General features: G+C 43.9%; 1 protein-coding gene across 1 annotated transcript in view; it reads right to left on the reverse strand.

Annotated features, from left to right (window-relative positions):
- ntng1a (netrin g1a) overlaps positions 1-18,607 on the reverse strand; it is a gene marked incomplete at both ends in the record, with an annotated part of 82,683 nt that overhangs the window by 38,961 nt on the left and 25,115 nt on the right. Inside the window, one exon of the mRNA XM_079234414.1 lies at positions 8,560-9,203. Coding sequence (XP_079090540.1) covers positions 8,560-9,203 — 644 coding nt within the window. The remainder of the gene's footprint in view (positions 1-8,559; positions 9,204-18,607) is intronic.

An 18,607-nucleotide genomic window follows, 5' to 3' on the forward strand; every position in this document is an offset into this window, starting at 1 on the left:
ACACTGGAAGCTCGTAAACATAGATTTAAACAATGCATGATTTCAAATATTCACATTTTTGAGTGAAAAGTTTGTTCGACCTTTTAGTTGAATATAAATATATTTTCTTTCATTTGTTTACCAAAAAGGCTTCTGGTTATCTTCAATTTAGCTAAAAAACAAACAAAAACATTCCTCTCTGTATTTGTAAAAAAACTAAAACTGTAAATTTCAATCATTCTTAGTTTCAAAGAAGATAAGTAGTACTACTGCTATTCTTAAAAATAAATGACATTCTGGTTAAAAAAGCTTCCACTTTTTTTGCAGTGAAAGTTTTTAATTTTATTTTACAGCTTTATCTATTTCAAAAGCAAAGACTGACATTTCACCTGCGTGCCTTTCCTCACACAAACTACTGTACGCCTACAGCGGTTTCTATAGGCAGCCTCCTTTATCAAAGCATGCACCGACTTTATTCAAACAGCACTCCGCTGTTTATGTTAGGAATTAAAAAAAAGAAAAGAAATATCATGGACCTCATGAAAGTACAATACAATAGGTTTAAGCTGGATTGTCTTTGGAAAAGGTCAATTCAGCAAATAGAGGCTAAGCAGTCAGAATCCAGCCTTCTTTCATCCGGCCATTTGAATGTGAGAGTGGTCGTCATCACGGGGAAAGACAGCAGGGTTTGGAAAAGCTCTGTAGCTCATACATGGAAATATTCTGGGACTCAAAAGTCTACTTTAGCACTCGCACTCATATTCACCTTCTAGACACAGGATAAATAAAATGTGCTACACAGACAGATGGCCTTGAATAAAAAAATAATTACCGGTAAGTTATGGTAGCTGCAACAAAACACATTCGAAATTCAACCAAGTGATATTTTGATCATGCAGCAACACCCAGAACACTCGTTTTCCTTCAGAGGACGGCTTCGGATACTGAATGTTTAGCATGTGATAGTTTTTAAATGAGATTTATTTATATATGTTTTGAGCTTTTTATCTCTTTAGTGCATTTAAACCCCTTGTGGGTATTATATAACCTAATTCTACAGACATAACATCACTTTTCAACAAAATTTGACAAAGGTGGCTGATTTAATAGCTCCTCTGTGAGACATGATACTCTCCCGGAGAATAAAATGAAATGCCATTTAACTTGCCTCATTACTTGTATTGTCTGTGCTGTTCTCACTTTGGGTTACGCTGGATTCCCTTCTAAAGCTTGATCTTTATTAAAACAAAAGGAATTTCATTACAATGTAAACAAATAGGGTGAGAATGCAGAGTATTGTGTCACATTTCAGACAAATTCTACCTGCTCTAGCAGGCACATGCCAACATCTTCCAGGAAATGATGTGTTACTCTTTAGATATAAAATCCCTGTAATTCAACAAGATGTAACTACGATGTTACGATGTAACTACGGCTTTGATGTAACCCAGTGGGCGTTTTACAGCTGAACAGCAACAGTACCAAAAACCTGGCCGATGGCTAAAAAGCAAAGCTACCACGGCCTGATTAAAAACCTCTTGGAAGGAAATGGATGTGGAACAAGTCATACATTTCTAAAGGATTGTAATAATAATGTCCAGCAGCTTCTATACAGTACGTCTCTGTCCGCCTTCTCACCGTTTATATTACAATATTACTATAAAGTTCATTTAGATTTGACTTTTTAATAGGGCTGTGCAAAAATATCGATCTAGGTGACTATTGCAATTGATGATAGTGTATCGATATGTCCGCAATATTTTTGTATCCGCTTTCAAGCGGGATGGGGAAATGCACATATCTGTTTGAAGTAGTTCTCTATCCAGGTGGTGCACAGAAAGTTGTATTTTCACCTCTAATTTTACATTTTAAATAATACGAAAAGAAATTGCAATAAGTATTGTATTGTATCGCAATAAATCATGACATAATGTATCGTGACACGTGTATCTTGAGGCACTTACACAGCCCTACTGTTTAAATCACCAAACCTGCCAGAGCATGTCTGTGCACTGACTTCATACTACCCGCTCTATTTCTATGATGGTTTGAAGGAAATTAGCAACAAAAAAAACTAAGAACAGCTGTGGCTGAAGGGAACATTAGTTCTCCATGGACTTTTGTGATAATCCATTAAAAAGTGACCAAAGTGGTGGACCATCCACAGAGCCAGGCTGCTGGCATGGATGAACATGTGGCCTCTCTCCTTCCTGAGAGTCAATTAATGATCTGTACCAAAGTTTGATTGACAGGAAAAACATCATCAGGCAGATTATTTTTGTCCCACCGTCCAGAAATAAACCCCATTTTTGTACATTGCCATAAAGGACACAGACGTGGCGACGGTGGCCCGATCTCGCCAGCAGCCACATGCAGAGGACTGTGCGCAGGCAGCTGTGGCCTCTGGTTGTGACGCACCATGCTCCTCATATTCTGCCTCCGCCTATCGCTTCTTTCAAATCCGCCCCTCTACTCATACTCTTTCTTTCATACCTTCACGGTTCACATGTGTATTGCTCGGGGAGGTTTTTGCAGCTGGGAATATCCAATTAATTGCACAGTGGGGACCATCTTAATACCGCCTCACACAGAATCACACCCAGCTGCCTCCAGGTGGGGACATGTTCGAGTAAATGATCGGGAGTGGTAATGCTTGACGCAAAAACAAATTCTACATTATTGTTCTCAATGCAAGCGTTTCAAAAAAGGCGAGAAGTCACGGCAGGAGCTGTATGAGGACGATAAGGGGACTGCAGGTGGTAGAGGCCGGTCCAAACGCTACAAGGACAAATGGAACTAATAAATCATATTAGGGTGATTTAGTTTTTTTTCCTCACCAGCTTGCCCATGCTTCTCTGCAGCTGGAGGTTGGTCCCAAAAACTGGCATTGTTGTGCCTCTTAAAAAGTCTTATCAAGCAGGCACTTCCAGAATATAGGAACAGGGTCAGTAAAAAGTTTCTGACCCAACTGAAAGAAGACTTAATCATGGAGGTCGGCAGCTAGAGAGGAGAACCGAAGCAGGAGGATCAAAAGGGTAGAGAGGTGGAGAAATGGCCTGGACAGAAGTCAGCAGCGACAGGTGATGTGGGTGTTGATGGAAGACGTCAGAAAGAGACAAAGGAAGCGGAGACAGCAGACAGTCTGAGGCAGACGTGGACTGATCGACTGATCGAGCCACAGACGCAAGGAGATGGAGTGAAGTGAAACAAAAGATTCAGGACCCTTCAGTGACACCAACCAAGGTGTCACTTATCTATTCAGGACAATAGTTGTGTGTGTGTGTGTGTGTGTGTGTGTGTGTGTGTGTGTGTGTGTGTGTGTGTGTGTGTGTGTGTGTGTGTGTGTGTGTGTGTTATATAAATCACTCAAAGAAGGAGTCTCACTACAATCAGACAGTATGAAGCGATTGTCAAAATAAACACAACAAGAAATGTTAAGTCATAGTACTGAATGTGCTAAAAAAGCAGTGATGGAGAGTGACAAAGTACTTTTAAGAAAGTACAATTTTTAGGGACTGGTTTTCCATGTAAAGGTATATTTTCTGAGGGAAATATTTTACTCTAAACGTCCCTAAATGTATCTGACAGTTATGGCTCCTATATACTCTAGACACCGTGAGGAACTATTGGACATCAATCAGCTACAGCAGTAAAATTACTTTTACTATACATATTCTTTTAGTTCCCTTTGTTTTTGATGGTTAATTTAACTTTATTGAAGAAAAAAAAAAAGTACGCTGGGCCGTTATGGCCCAATTATGCTGATGTCATGTTTGTATGAGTAGGAACATTGTATGTGAACAGCGACGAGACAGATTGATAAACAGGGGCCCGAATGAACCGGGTGTGTGATTACAGCCGCTCTACATATCTCTGGCCTTTGAGTGGCAACCATGAGTCATCCCTGGATGCGTCACTTCCATTCCCGTCGTTATAAAGCAAATATGGCAAACACATAGATTTGACAGATTGACTTACAGCCTCTTTGATGCTCAAATAGCTCCATTAAGTCATGTTTGCTGGACTAACAAAAGGCTGTAGGTCGTTTAATAACCCCCATTAAGCTAACATGTGGCGTGGACGCTAACAGATGGTCTAAGTTGTCTAGACCTCTCGGCTCGGCCCACAAATGTGACGTTCTCCCACACAATGACTAATGCAGAATGCTGATTTTAAAGCGGAAATGCAGAGCGCAGCGGAAGGTAAATAGATGCTTTGGTGGGAGAGAGAGAGAGAGAGAGAGAGAGAGAGACTAAGGAGGGTAGACAAGTGGAATGACTTATTTAAGGGGGAAGTGGGCAGGGAGAAACATGAAATTAGCACAAATAGATTATCTGTCGACTGCAGGCAGGCCTAAGAGCAAGCCAAGCACTGTGGAGGGAGAGAAAAAACGCAGATTGACTTCTTGTTTGTTCCTCCCTGAGGGGAGATCCGATAGAGCCATCACTCACCAAATTGCTGATCTGTAGTTGAAACAGCTGCATCCAAAGCACACACGCACTGAACTACACGCCAATTAGAATGCACACGTATGACCCGTGCACCGTGGGAGAGGGCAACCGTCTAATCTCTTACATCTGTTTTATTTGCGTATGCCTTTGATCGTACCTTCGGACATCAGTGCGCACAGCTACAACCGACTCATGTGACACAGTCGTAGGGATGCTTCAAGGAATAGTTTGACATTTTGCTTTCTGAACAAGGGTAGGATTAAAGGATCAATGGCGTGCTCATGTCTGTACGCTGTGAGTGGAGCTCCAGCCAGCAGATGGTTAGCTTCGGAAAGAAAGCATTCAGCTTAACACTTGAAACCCAGAAATGAGTTTTTACACTTTCAATTCCTCTCTTCTTGAAGTCATTGTTTTTTTTTTGGTTCGATGCATGAAATAGGGTCTGTGAGGTAACACAAGCTTCAGCGATTCAAACGATATATTCTATAACATAGAATATATCAGCCCCACTCGAGAATGTTGAAGCTTTTACATATCTTAAAAGAAAGAAGGTGGTTGTAAACAAGTGGCTAAATAACGCTGACAAGACGCCTTCACAGCCTCGTTGTGTTTACTCGCATTCATGCGACCGTGGTGACGTTAGCTTAAAAATCTAAACACCACACATAAAAAAAAGAATCAGAAATGTCCACGTGTTGGTGATTAAAAGTCAAAAAGAACCAAAGATATTTCCTTTTATTTTGTGCATTCTTCTTCCGTCAAGTCAGAGTCAAAGTGCACATCATCTTCATACGAATCTGCTATTTCCCACCATTGGCATGTATTGTCAAGTGATCCACAGTTGGGGTAAAGTGTGCGGGGGACCGTTGCCAATGATTTAATAAAACCCCAAAAAAAGAAGAAGGAAGAAGAGAAAAAAGTGTTCCTCCTCCCCTGTGAATTCCCTTTTAAAAAGCTTTAGTCTGCTCCCAACCCGCAGCAAGAGACTACATATAAAGTCCACTCCTCCCTTTGATTAACATCCAAATGATCTTTCCAAGAGTTTTAAATTGCAAAAGTTATCCTGCGTGTGAGCTCAGCCATAGCCGACCCGGGGAGAATTAAAACCACACTGGGAGTTTTCCACGGCAATATCCTGAGACGTCGGGGAACACGGTCAGTGTGGGGATCCAGTTCTCTTTCCACGAGGCCGGTTCGTCTAATGACCAATTCACCCGTTTCAAGGGAATCTCCGGACCGCCCTGCAGCCAAAGTGACTGTGAACCCTCGAGGTCGTTTCTGACCTTGCCTGAGAGCGCCACATATAAGCTTTAATAGAATCACAACTCCCTCAGGCTCAAGGGCAGATTGGTGAAACAAACTTTACTTCCCCCAATCTTCTTTTTGTAGCTGTACGCAAACAGGGAAAACATTCAGTTCCAGATATGGGGCTTATTTCATTGTTTCATTCACTGACAGCGAGGAACATGTTTGGAACTGTTGCCAGATTGGAATGGTATGTATTCGGCCTATAAAAAGGTTTCTTATTGATGGCTTTGACAAGTAGCACCACCTACAGCTCTTGCTTTTAGGGGTACTCTAGGGTTTGTGGTGGGGAGTAGTTGGTGTTTATCCCTCAAGTGGTTTTAAAGGAATAAAATGGCTCCGGGTCTTTATATGTGATTCAAGGCCGGGACCAAGAGCCCCTTTAGAGACAAGTCGCCTCTGCACAGGAGAAACAGAGCGAGACAGGGAGCGGGAGACAGAGGCCGAAAGAGAGATCCTGAATCCTGTCCAGCTTTAATTACACTGTATTGATCACAGGAGGCAGGGAGGAGGAGGAGGAGGAGGAGGAGGAGGAGATCGAGCGAACGGGGGGCAGTTGCCCATAGTTACTGTAAAGCACGAAGAAAGAGAGAGGCCCGGCAATTATGCCAAAGTCATACAGTAGATAATTAGAAAATCCTCCCAACACTTAGTCTCTCCACACCCATTCCGCCCTGCTGAGACAATAACACGGAGAGGGTGTCAAATTAATTTAAGTCACCGGGCAGAACGCATTGTTCACATCCATCTCACAGCTCCATATTCGGTTTGATTTGAAATTCTTTACAATCGATTTTTTTTCTGTCCCCCTCCCCAGTGCCGTAAGTCCGGTCCCCTCTCGTAATCAACCAACAATAGGATGGTCATGCATGACACCTCTTCCGTGTAGCAACTTCAGCTCCAAGTAACAGATGCAAAGTCTACTCCTTTCTTTCTCTTTTTTATCATTTCTAGGTTGACCTACTTTGGAAAAGAGCTTAAGTTCCTTTCTTTGTCTTTCTTCACACTGTTTGTGGCAAGGGCAGAAAATCTGCGGGCGCTCCTACTGTATTTCCCTCCACGCCCCCTCTAACTCCCGACCCGGGGGGGATGGCAGCCGAGTCCAGCGCAGCGAAATATGCCAGATTCAACCTCGCTGCCCCTGCAGAATCGCTCCCGCCGAGTCTCACACAACCGTATTCCGGGGGTTAAGGAGCTTATGTCTCGTATACGACGCATGGAGAAAGGGGCTGAGCGGTGATTCTCCATGGGGGTGTGTTGGGTTGGGGGAGGAAGAGTGAAGCCTCTCTGTGTGGAGAGTGTATCTCATTACGACTGAACTGTGTGTTACCTTTGGTAAACAGTGGGGAGCATTTCTCAGGCGGGCGTCACTCCCGAAAGCAGCGGGCTGGTAAACGACAGCGGCCACGATTGGTGGCGTGCAGCCATTGCTCAAATCCGCGGCCCCGGAGGGACGTACGAGTTTGGTCATGATTAGTCAGATAGAATAAATAATCGGCGCCTGTGACAGCCCCCCTCTCGTTTCCGAGTGTTGAATGGGCGCCCCGCGTCCGACTCTTTTGTGTTAGTAAATTCCCTCCAGTTATTTTTTCGCTGAATGACCTTCTCAATCACGAGAAAAGTCAAAAATTCAATTTCTGAGCGAGGCATTCATTATCATCGTCATTGTGCTCAAGGGTACCTGCCCATTTAAAGAGCATTAGAGACATGTGTACGCTGCAGTGTGGCCGTACTCCATTTTAAAAGGCATATTGAGGAAATCAACAAATTAGAGATTCATTAAATAGCTTGAAGGCATTTGACAATATTCATGTAAATAATGTCACAGCAAGCAAACATATTATTACAGCACGACTATAACCAGTGGCGCATGAGAATGACAACAATTGCGGTTCTTTAATTGTTGCCTGATGCTAACCCTTGCACTCAGCTGAGAAAACTTTGATTCATTTAATTTTTTTTTACAAAACCACAATGGTTAGTTGGAGCAAATGATGCTGGCACTGAGCATGTCATCGCCCCAACTTTGAATTGTTGTGACGTTCCACTACTCTGCTCCTCTCCGCCGCGAGCCTCTCGTGTGTGAAAAACAAAACAAGAGTAATTAAATCTTCATTCCTTCACCCCTACAGCCATATTCGCATCTGTTAAATTGAAAAACCACACAGTGTAAAACAGACCCACTTAAGTCTATGCCCCAGTGACTCTTGTACAGCGTCATGAAATGGTGGAAGCTTTTTGTGGACCTTTCCTCTCACGGTATAACGCCGCTTGGCTTTCGTGTTATATGACCCTCTGTGGCTTCCGTAAATCAACCGCTAATTACAACATGCAGTGACCTGACGGCTGAAACGCTACCTCCATTGTCTTCCACGGGCTAATGGACGGCTGAGTGAATTTGGCGTCCGAAAACAGAGTGTTTCAGCAAAGCCGTGAGGAGCTTGGTAAATTAAGACTGGCTGACAACGGGTGAACACCGCACATCATTATGGTTCCGCTGCCTAATTGGAAAGAGTGGCAACGGTAAACGCATTTTTCTTCACTATCGTAGCTGTGCTGATACTGCAATAAAACGACAGACAACCACTGAGGAAGCTGTTTTAACCCGGCAGGGCAGCCCAGAGCTAGCATGTTGCGTTGAACCCCTACTGGTCCCACTTTAGTGGATTTGTGCAAAATCCCTTACAAGTTTGGAATTTATTTAATTTCCAAAAACCAATTGACATTGTTTTTGACACTTTTGAGGTTCCTAGATGTCTGGGGACTAGGGGTGGCCTGCTTTTCCCGCCTAGACGGCATGATTGAAAAACAATTCAGGTCTTACCTGCCCTGGACTTTGATGTCAGAAATGGCATAGAAGTATCTGGAGAGGTTGTTCTCGTCCACCATCGTAGCTCCCGTCGCGGGCCGGAGCAGACGGATCCTCAGGTCTGTGATGGTGAAGAAGTCCCGCAGGTTCTTGGTCGTGTCCAGTTGGCCGTAGAGCGACGCCATGTTGTGGAGCCGGGGCCCGGCAAACAGCGCAAAGCGGTCCTTGATCTCAAAGCGCACGGTTTTATCGTACTTCCACACGTAACCTCGTGAGTAGTCCTCGGTGCAGATGATGTCCAGCAGGGTGTGCTGAGTCAGGTCCTGCACAGTCTTGGGCTCCATGGTGAAGGCGTCCAGGCAGTCCGTGGCATAGAACTGGTAGGGCTGCCAGCTTCGCCCGTAATCCAGAGACTTTTCCAGCACCATCTGCTCGGGCCGGCCGGACTCAAAGGTGAGGACGATGTCGTCCGTCAGCTCGATGGTCTTGTTCCAAGAGAGCGTGATGTTGACCAGGAGGGCCTTCGGGTACTTCTTCCAAGACGTGGACTGCCAGAAGGTTGTGGGGTTGCGGCCCTCGGTGTCAAACATGAGCTCTGGAGGGTGGGCGAGTTCCTCCGTGATGGCGTCGCATTCATTGTTACACATGTAGGGGTTCTCCTGCACAGAGAGAGAAAGAGTGCAGAGGAAACGCAACAGAGAGGGAGGAAGACAGTGTTGAAAGGTGAGGTTAGTCTGGGCGAAAAACAACAAACGGCGTTGATTAAGAAAAGAACTCAAGGTAAGAATGGCGTTGCGTCTGTCTTATTATCCCACCATGTCATTCGGGATTGGTGAAGTCTGAAGCTCAATCACACGGAGGGCATCGTGTGCACACACACGCTCTGCTGGAGCGTAGTGTGCAGTCATTTATTAATATTTGAAGCCACGTAGCTTCATGGTTTGCACATCCAGAGTACGCAGCACCTCTGTTAACGCCCGGCGCCACAGCGTTTGCTTCCTCTCTGTTGCATTGTTACACCATGTCATTACAAATGTCACATCACTCGCAGTGCTGGAAATAAGATGTGTTTTCTTGGTACATGTTGGAATCAGAGGAGTAGCGTGCTGCATGTGTCAAAGTGGCCCAGAGGAGCACACGTTCATCGTGTGTGATTTGATCAAATGAATAGCATCGGGGAGAAAATGAAACGGCGTCTCTTTACAGTCATGCTTTTGTCTGCAAGTATCTAAGTTGCTCTTGTACCATTTATTCCCCCTCCCTCGCCAAACTTGACTCACTAACACTGAGCCCATTCTCTCTTCACAGGTTGTGCACCTGACTTCACCTCAACCTTTCGGACCGTTTAATCATTTCAGCAATAACTTCATTCATAGAGGCAAAGTCAACGTCTGTTTAATTCCCTCGTGTCCAAATTTGACTTGTGTGGTTTTCGGAGCTTTCGTCGCAAGCTTTAAATTCATCACGTCTCGTGCTTGAAAGAGGTCTTTCCAAAAACATTTGTCCGATTTACCAGAAATCATTACCAGCCGATGTTCTCTCCTTGCTCCCTCGGGGCTCCATCTAGCTGTCAGGGGGAGGAGGCACTCCTCCAAGAGGACCTTTCAAGTGCTACAAGCTCCAATTTATCAGGACAAGATAATCCACTACTTGATTAGGTGGGAGATGTCACCCTGTGCGTGTGTGTGTGTGTGTGAGTGTGTGGAAGTGACTGTGGCAACGTGCCGAGGAAACCGGGATGTAAGATCGAGAGAGAAACGGCTCCATTCGGCTAATAAGCTTTGCACGTTTTTCCTCGTCTTGCATGGCAAGGTGACAATGAAACAGGGCTCTGTCGGGCCTTGTGACTGTTGGAGGGCCCCATTAATATCCTGTCTGGACCGTCCCCTACGGGCTTCTCCCAGCACTGGACATCAGTGGCTGGGAGGAGACTGAAGGAGACGACGGGCCGGCTGGAAAAATTCCACCCGGGTTTTCGTGTACACTCTCATGGTGTGAGGTTAGGTGTGCCATTAACGGCAGCATCTGGTGCACAGACAGATGTGTGATAACTCATATGCGACAGTTATGCCTGCTGAGGGGGAGTGCACAGTGTCTAAAAAACTCACTTGGCATGCAGGAGTTGCTGTGGCTTGTCGTAAATGTGGATTCATCGAGGGAGACCTAAAACTGTTACTCAATGGCGGTGGAGTGCGCTGCTCGGAGCGCATGTGTAGACCGGAGGAGAGGGAATGTTCTTCTAATTGCCCGTGAATTGTTGTTAATTATTCTGTGTTTCTACTATGTCATACTGACTAAACAACAGAAGAGCACTTCTCCTTTCTAAGGGTGTCCTTGTATTCCTAAATCCTATTAAATGCTGTTAGACATTTCTATTTTAATTAACTCTCTGCCATGAAATCAAGTTTTCAGTTGCATAATATTTCCATTTTAATATGAAGCAGTTATCTCCTGACACTTTTTGACTGCAAGTTTGCTTCATTCTTCGTTTCAAAACAGCGGAGTATTCAGATCCTTTAACTAAAAGTTGGACTTCTTCAATATAAAAATGCTCCACTACAAGTACAAGTTTTCCCTTCAAAGTCATACTCAGCAGTAGCTCATCACCACCTGAGAATCTATCTTTGTTGACCTTTTCACCTTGCAGCAGTAACGTAGGCGTGGCCTCCAGGACCGTGTGACATCACTGTTGGTGTGGTACGGGTTCAACTGACCCAATCAGACAAAAGATGATATTATCAGCAAATATTACTCAAAGTACCAAAAGTGAAAACGCTTCAGAACAGCAGAGTGATGCCTGACAGTGGTATGTTGTTGTATATTAATATTACTGGATTATTATTCCTGAGGCATAAATGCATAAGCAACATTTTAATGTTGTGATGAATTCAGGTGGAGCTCATTTGATCTACTTCATATACTGATGGGTATGTTCATCTTACACATGTTTTTAATTTGACTGTCACTTTGGGATACATGTAGTGTGATTACTCAAGTAAAAAACAAGTATGAAAACAAACCATCATCCATCATCAACCTATAATACGTCAAATGTTCTGCCTGAAAAAGTCCAGCTGCAGCCTCTACCTTCGGCTTGAAGACTAAAAGTAAGCCGAGGGTGTCTTGATGTGAGCAGCTGTGTTATGTCTGAGGTCAAGCTTTTTGTTCCTTTACGTCTAAATCAGGCAGATCGGCTGTTACTGTAACACACACACACACACACACACACACACACACTCTCAAGCTGCCATCCTCTCGGCACATCTCTGTAATCGGACAAAGACGTATCCCTATCGATCCCTGCGGCCGAAGCAGCTTGAAATCTGCTGCGTGTAGCGCCCGGCAGCCCGGGCCAGTCGCCCGGCGCTCCCCCGAACACACAGGTTAAAAAGCCTTCATTACCGTCTCCTCCGCTTCTCGCCTAACGACAAAATACTGCCTTTATGAAGATCAATAACCCTCGTCGGTCCGAAGAGAAACGAGATGAAACGCTGAGTGCGGCCTCAGGAAAATCAATGGCAGATTTTCTGTGTTTTTACTGGGGGGCACCATGAGGGCTCTGTTAGCCCATTAATGGCTTGGAACACATTAAAATAATTGACAGCGACCGGCATGGCAACGCAGCATTTCTGTAATTACTAAAGATGTTTCTATTAATCCCCGTGTGATGATAAGTGGCCAGGTCGGGGTGACAGCCAGCGCAGATTACTGAGCTACAGCGCGGAGGTTGCTGGTGCGGAGAGGTCACGCTAAATTGCTGCTAATAGAGATGGCGTCGATCCACCCAAAACACAGTGGCTTAATCCGATTATTAACATTGTGATGCTGTGTGTGTGTGTGTCTGTGGGAGTGTGTGTCTGTGCAAGTGGGTGTTCATGTATACCAACGTGGTTGTGAGTGGATTTGACAAATTATCAAGCTGCGCTAAATTCCTTCAATGTTGTCCCCATTATTGTCAAAACTGATCATTTTATCAGCAGCAGAAATGCAGCATCACAGAGGATAATGAGCGATGCCGACTGCGTTCGGCTGCACTCTGCAGACCAGCACTATTTGTCTCGTTTCGGCCACAGGGAGATGGTTTCGCCTCGCTCTGCCAACCGAGGCGTTTATGTCGCAGATAGAACAATTTGCCTTCATATCACTATGTGAAGCAATTCAACCCTCAAACGTTTGTAAATGAAGCCTGGATGGATATGATAGTTTTTCATTATGCCTGTGTAACTGCTACAGTCTAATGAACAATGGTTAATCATCTGAACAATTCTACATTTAAAGATGAAAAAGCAAACATGCTCCTCTGCTCGACCATTAGAGTGATGCACCTAAACTGTATCCACTGAGATATTCTTCTTGCTTTTATGCAAATTCTCACATTTCTATGATTTATTACTCAACTTGAATATGTGAATCACCGCCGTACATTCCTGGCTAACACACCGTGCTGCATTGATTCTCCCTCTCCTCCATTCTCATATTGATGAAAAGAGCTGTTTCTTCTTATATGAGTCATCCTTCACTTAAACAAAAACTAGAAGAAATCTTTATGTGAAAAGCTGCTCGGACAAAGGTTGACAAAAGTTACTGAGCTCCTGACCGTGTCTGGTTTTAAATTAAGATATAACCATGGTGGCTGGCACGCCGTCACCGCTGAAGGAAGATGGGACTTGGGGGGGATATAAATTTGCTATCTGCCGACAAGCCATCGCGATAGATGGTCTCCCACCAATCAAACAGCCCGCTTGTGTGACAGATGTCTTGGACTTGTAACCCAGATAGCAAATTGAATCCACCCTCCGTCTTCTCCTCTTTCTGCCTCTCCCGCTGTTCTCGCACAAATACATTTCCAATCCAATCTTGTTTTTGACTTAGAGAAAGATATGACACAGAGGGATTGGCATTGTGAAGTGCAGCCTGTAGGAGGTTTTTTTTATTTATTTTTGTTGATACCAGGGACACTAAGCACCAGACCAAGCACTGGTTGGGTAAAATGATAAAGTAGTAGGTGTGTCAGCGTCAGGTGATGCAAACGCCAGACAGATGCAGCGTGATGAACGGCTAAATGTTTGCTTTTGAACTGGACATTTAAATCCACCAATGTATATCCTGCCTGCAAATAGGACTTTGAGTCTGAGTGCAACCCAACTGAAATTATGCATCATAGCCTTTTGATTTATGGTCTGTTTAAAAAAAAAAAAGAAAGCTTCCTCTATTTTTCTTCACAAATAGCCACTACTAGCAATATTTTGTTTAAATACTGTATTTATCGTCTATTTCTTGTAGCTCATCGGTGGAAAATGATAGAGAAGGAGCTTTGATGCATTCTTACTGGCATCAAGATTCAGACAAAACATTTATAATCACTACCGTCTTACTATGCAATGTGAATATAAAATAGGAGTCAAACAGACTGAAAATTAATCCAAAAAGTTTAAACTATTTTTCAGGTTCTACTAAAACGGGACTGCCGTGAAAATCTCCCCTTGCGAGTTATCGAGTTTCTGTGTGAGGATATTGTACAATATGTCTTCTCCCATATTGTACACAATTTATGATACCGACGTTGAGATTGTCGTTTGTTGTCAATCATGTCAGCTTCAAGCACTGGCTATTGTTAGGAGAATATGTTGGAGGGCTTTTTCTTTTGGCGCCGAACAAAACGCACAAAGAATGGCACTAATATTGTTCATTCTGCTTTAAGATATTTAAAGTAATGAGCTATCGTGATGCCTTTTGGACCCACACAATGCTGGCAAACAAACCGACCAACACACCCATGCAATCCGGTCTTTGCTGTTATTGTAGCGCGGGAGAGAGACACGGACAGATGGAGGGTGATTGGAGGAGTTTATCTATAAACACATATCAATACCAGAGCCCAGGAGCTCCTAATGAGAGCAACAGATTGCTTCTCCACCGCATGCTGCAGCCTTCGCAGGTTTGGGAAGAAACACTCTCCACGCGACAATTTATTAGATATGAATTCAAATCAATTCCAAATCCCACTCCCACTCTTAGTCTTTAAAGCTTCAAAAGTCTGTTTGGAGAGTGTTTTTCTTTATTTGCCAGAGGTTAAAGAGACGCTAAGATTAGAAGAGCATGTCATGCAGTGGGATGATCCATACATCATTACAGCATTCATTTTAGGGAGATTCTCACAAATGGATAACGCTTGGAGGCATAAAATAGGACGAGAGTGCCGGCAAAACAAGTCTTCCTTCCGGTTTATCCATTATTTTAGGCTTTCAGTTCCTTCCAGTAAGAGATGGACTCATCAAGAGAAACCCGCAATAACAATACTGGTATAAGACTATGTATTGCACCCAAATATTGTATAATACCAAAATAATATTGGTTTACTGTAATTGCACATCCACCCCTCCATCTTCTATTCGGTCCAAGGTCATGCAAGATGCACACTCCTCCCTAGACGAGCAGAAACTGATTAAAAGTTCAGCTGTTTTTACAGAAATTAACAACGCAGGGGAAAGCAAAAAGTGCTTCTATATTTGTGTTATATATGTTATACGTATACTCCTATTACAACTGTGTGCCGTGTGTGTGTGCGCATGTCATTGCATCAAGAGTATAGATTTTCTCTCACCTATTCCCCAGACATGCATAATCTCTTTCCTTACATCTATCCATTTCTCTTCCATTTCTATACCTCTCTTTCCAAGGTGTGTGTGTGTGTGTGTGTGTGTGTGTGTGTGTGTGTGTGTGTGTGTGTGTGTGTGTGTGTGTGTGTCGGGGGCTGGGGGTTAAAGCTATCCCTGCTGCATTAATGAGACCTTGTGTTCCACAATAGATTTCTTCACCCCGACCCAGGGGCTTGATTGAAGCAGTGCTCTCTCAATTTCAAAACCTCCCTTTCTCCCTCTTTCCCTCTCTCCCTCCTTCTCTCTCTCTCTCTCTCTCTCTCCCTCTCCCCGGTCATACCAACACCTTCCCTGGATTCCCTCTCTCTGCTTCTCTCACACATGGTGATGGGTGGTGCAGACAGAAAGAGAGGCTTAACCTGGACGTGGAATGAATATTGGATGCCAGTGTGACAGATTACAGTGGTAATAGACACCCAGGCCAAATCCTCACAAGGATTACAATCATATTTTCAAACGGCTCAGGGTCGGCCGGAGGTCAACCGTCCTGGACCATGGTCAACAAGGCCACGGGGGACCTGAAATCACACACACACACACACAGCAGGCTTGCCAACTGTCTCACTATGGGCATGGTTTAAGCATAGATTTAATCTTGAAAATACTAGCTGTTTTTACAGTAAGCTTGAGGTCAAAACAGTCAACGCACCAGAACATGAATTAATGATTATAATAAGCTAAAGGAATGGGTTAAAGATTAAACCTTGATTTAGGCTTAACAGCCTTTCAACACACACTCTCTTACACACTCATTTTTACAATAGGGTGCACCATTGGTAATGATTTGCTCAGAATTAATTCATAAGTGGGTCAACAATTTGGATAATTAATAGTTAAATGGGATAGTTTGTTATCCTATTCATTAAATGTCACAACAAATTGAATAATTGGGCTGTTGGTTAGACAAAAAACGAAGTATGTGATTTGTGAAATAATTAATGAGGACGTTTGAATCAAACCTATAAAGGTAGTCTCAGCATGCCATCTGCTCCAAACAGATATACAAAGAGCATCGGTGCTCCACAGGCCGACAGCTCAAAGGGTCCAACACATAAAATATGCTGTTTTGTGGCACCGGCGGGGGAAATCCAATTGTGATCCGAGGCAACGCGCTGCACCGTTCAACCGCCATAAGCACCACATTGCGGGCCGTCCAGCCGACTGTGGGGAGGTGATGAGGCGAGACGGTGTGTAAATGTCCCCACGTTGCGTTCATCGCGATCAGTGGTGGCGATTGAGAAGATTCATGAGCCTTAAAACAATGGTGGGGAAAAGCCTTCAGCACGCAGAGCCTTTGCACATTCAGAGGATATAAAAACAATTTCATATTCCATTATCTTTTATATGATGGCGCGAGCCCCAACGGGTGCCACCGCGATACGGTCCTCTGGACAGACCGTCCCCTGCTTAAGAGGTGGTGAGTACATCAAGAGCTACAGCCAAGAAATGTAAGTATACCTTTAACACGGGCAGTTAAGCTCACCGGCTAATGGTACAGTACAGTACTTTAGCACTACGGGAAGGAAATATAGTCATGAAGCATGGCGTGTACAATTCACTGCAGTCTTATCTTGGCTGGATTACAGTTTTCTTTAGTTTAAAATAAGTTCTGTTGTGTGTGTAACCTTTACTTTTATCCATCCAATATTAGCAAGCCGTTAGCAAACGGTGTAGACGTCTGCACTCTCTTGCTAACGACTATTCCCGCTCTCCCCAAATCACAACATGTGATATTAAGGTTGTTACAGCTACACAGCAAGATGTGATTATAAAACACAATGTAATGAATATGTTAAATTAGTCAAGCTATGCAATCATTTTTCCATCCATCCACCACCCCCTTGAGTCCCCTGGTTGGGAACCACTGATTTAGACAATGTTTCTTAACACACAAGAGCCGTAGCTAGCAATAATGAATTATCTGTGACAAATATGTAAGGAATACCCAGTGGTATAGTGTACGTGCATTAAAATAGAAAGAGAAAAAGTATACCACTTCAAATCAAAGCTGGATCCTTTATTCAAATCTACAAAAGAAAAAAATGAACATCATTAATTCACGAGGAACTTAAACTGAAAAGATAAAAACTACAGTAGGCCAATACGTTTTGGTAAAGTGCTGTCTGGAACTGGTCATTTGAATTCATCATTATGCTTGTTATATAAAATTGTGACTCATACAAGGAAAACGGCTAAGCCTCCGGGCATATCGTACATTATATTCTTTGTAGTTTAGGATAACAAAAATATGTTTAAGAGCTACATTGCTGCCCCCACCAAACCAGGACGGGATCGCTGTTATTTTCCATGTGTCATTCATCGTTTATTAAGATGACATTTCTACAATGAGCCAATGCACCAGGGCATAATCGATCTGCTGGCTGCTGCAATGCTGCATCTCTCAATCAAACTGTCCGGTCAGATAACGCGAAGAATTTTTCACTGCACATTTAGACTTGAAAACAAGCCTGTAGCCATGATCACCCCTTGTCTTTTAGCTGTGAAATCCCTCAGGAGCTGAACTCATGTGGCAGAGCGGCTATATCACGCTCTCACTACCTACCCTCCCCATTCCTCTCCCTTTAACCATCCCTTCATTCACAGCTATTTTTAATGGTATAATAACGCCACATATCCTGTACAGAAGCCCTCCAGAGGGACATGGATCACTGTCACCTTGAGCGAGCTAGGAGGCTGACCCCAGCGCAGGGAGCTGCCCCGGCTTCTTCCCCATGGAAACAAATCCTCGACCTGCCGGCAACAATACCGCTACCTTACAAACTAGTGCCGGGTCGCTTGCTGTCCTGATGTCAGTGGGGAAAGAGGTACGGCACAAAAGGAATATTTGAGCTATAATTGGTATGGCAAAGTGTGGGAGTAACCATGCCTTAGCCCTTCCAATGTGTTGTATTTGTCACTAAGCAGTAGAAATGTAACCATTCTGTAAATAACTTTGTTGTGTCTGTGAAATGTAGCAGCGTTCAGCCGGACGATTCAATACATCTAGCGGACTTTTCAGCACATCCTCGTGGCGACAGGTTACATGTTCTCTCGTCATCGTTATGTGACGTCCACAGCTGTTCCAGAGACATTGACGTTGTGTTCAACATGTCACACTAACATACTGCTCACATATCCAGCTCAACATAAACATCTGTATGTAGTGCGCTCACACTGCATCGTGTGCCAATTTGGTGGCCGGGCTAACAGCTGATAATTTGTGTAGCATACGTATGCAATTTAAAAAACAGCCATTCAGCGTCTGTTTGCAAGCCATGTGATGAGCTGTGGTAGCTTCCTTTGTATAATTAGCAGCGTGGCTCTATTGATGTGCCTCGTCAGTCCCTCCACTACTTTTCTCCAGACTGAACAAAAAGATGGATCCCATGATGACTTAGGTGATA

The sequence above is a fragment of the Taurulus bubalis genome (genome assembly GCF_910589615.1).
Source record: "Taurulus bubalis genome assembly, chromosome: 18".
NCBI lineage: Eukaryota > Metazoa > Chordata > Actinopteri > Perciformes > Cottidae > Taurulus > Taurulus bubalis.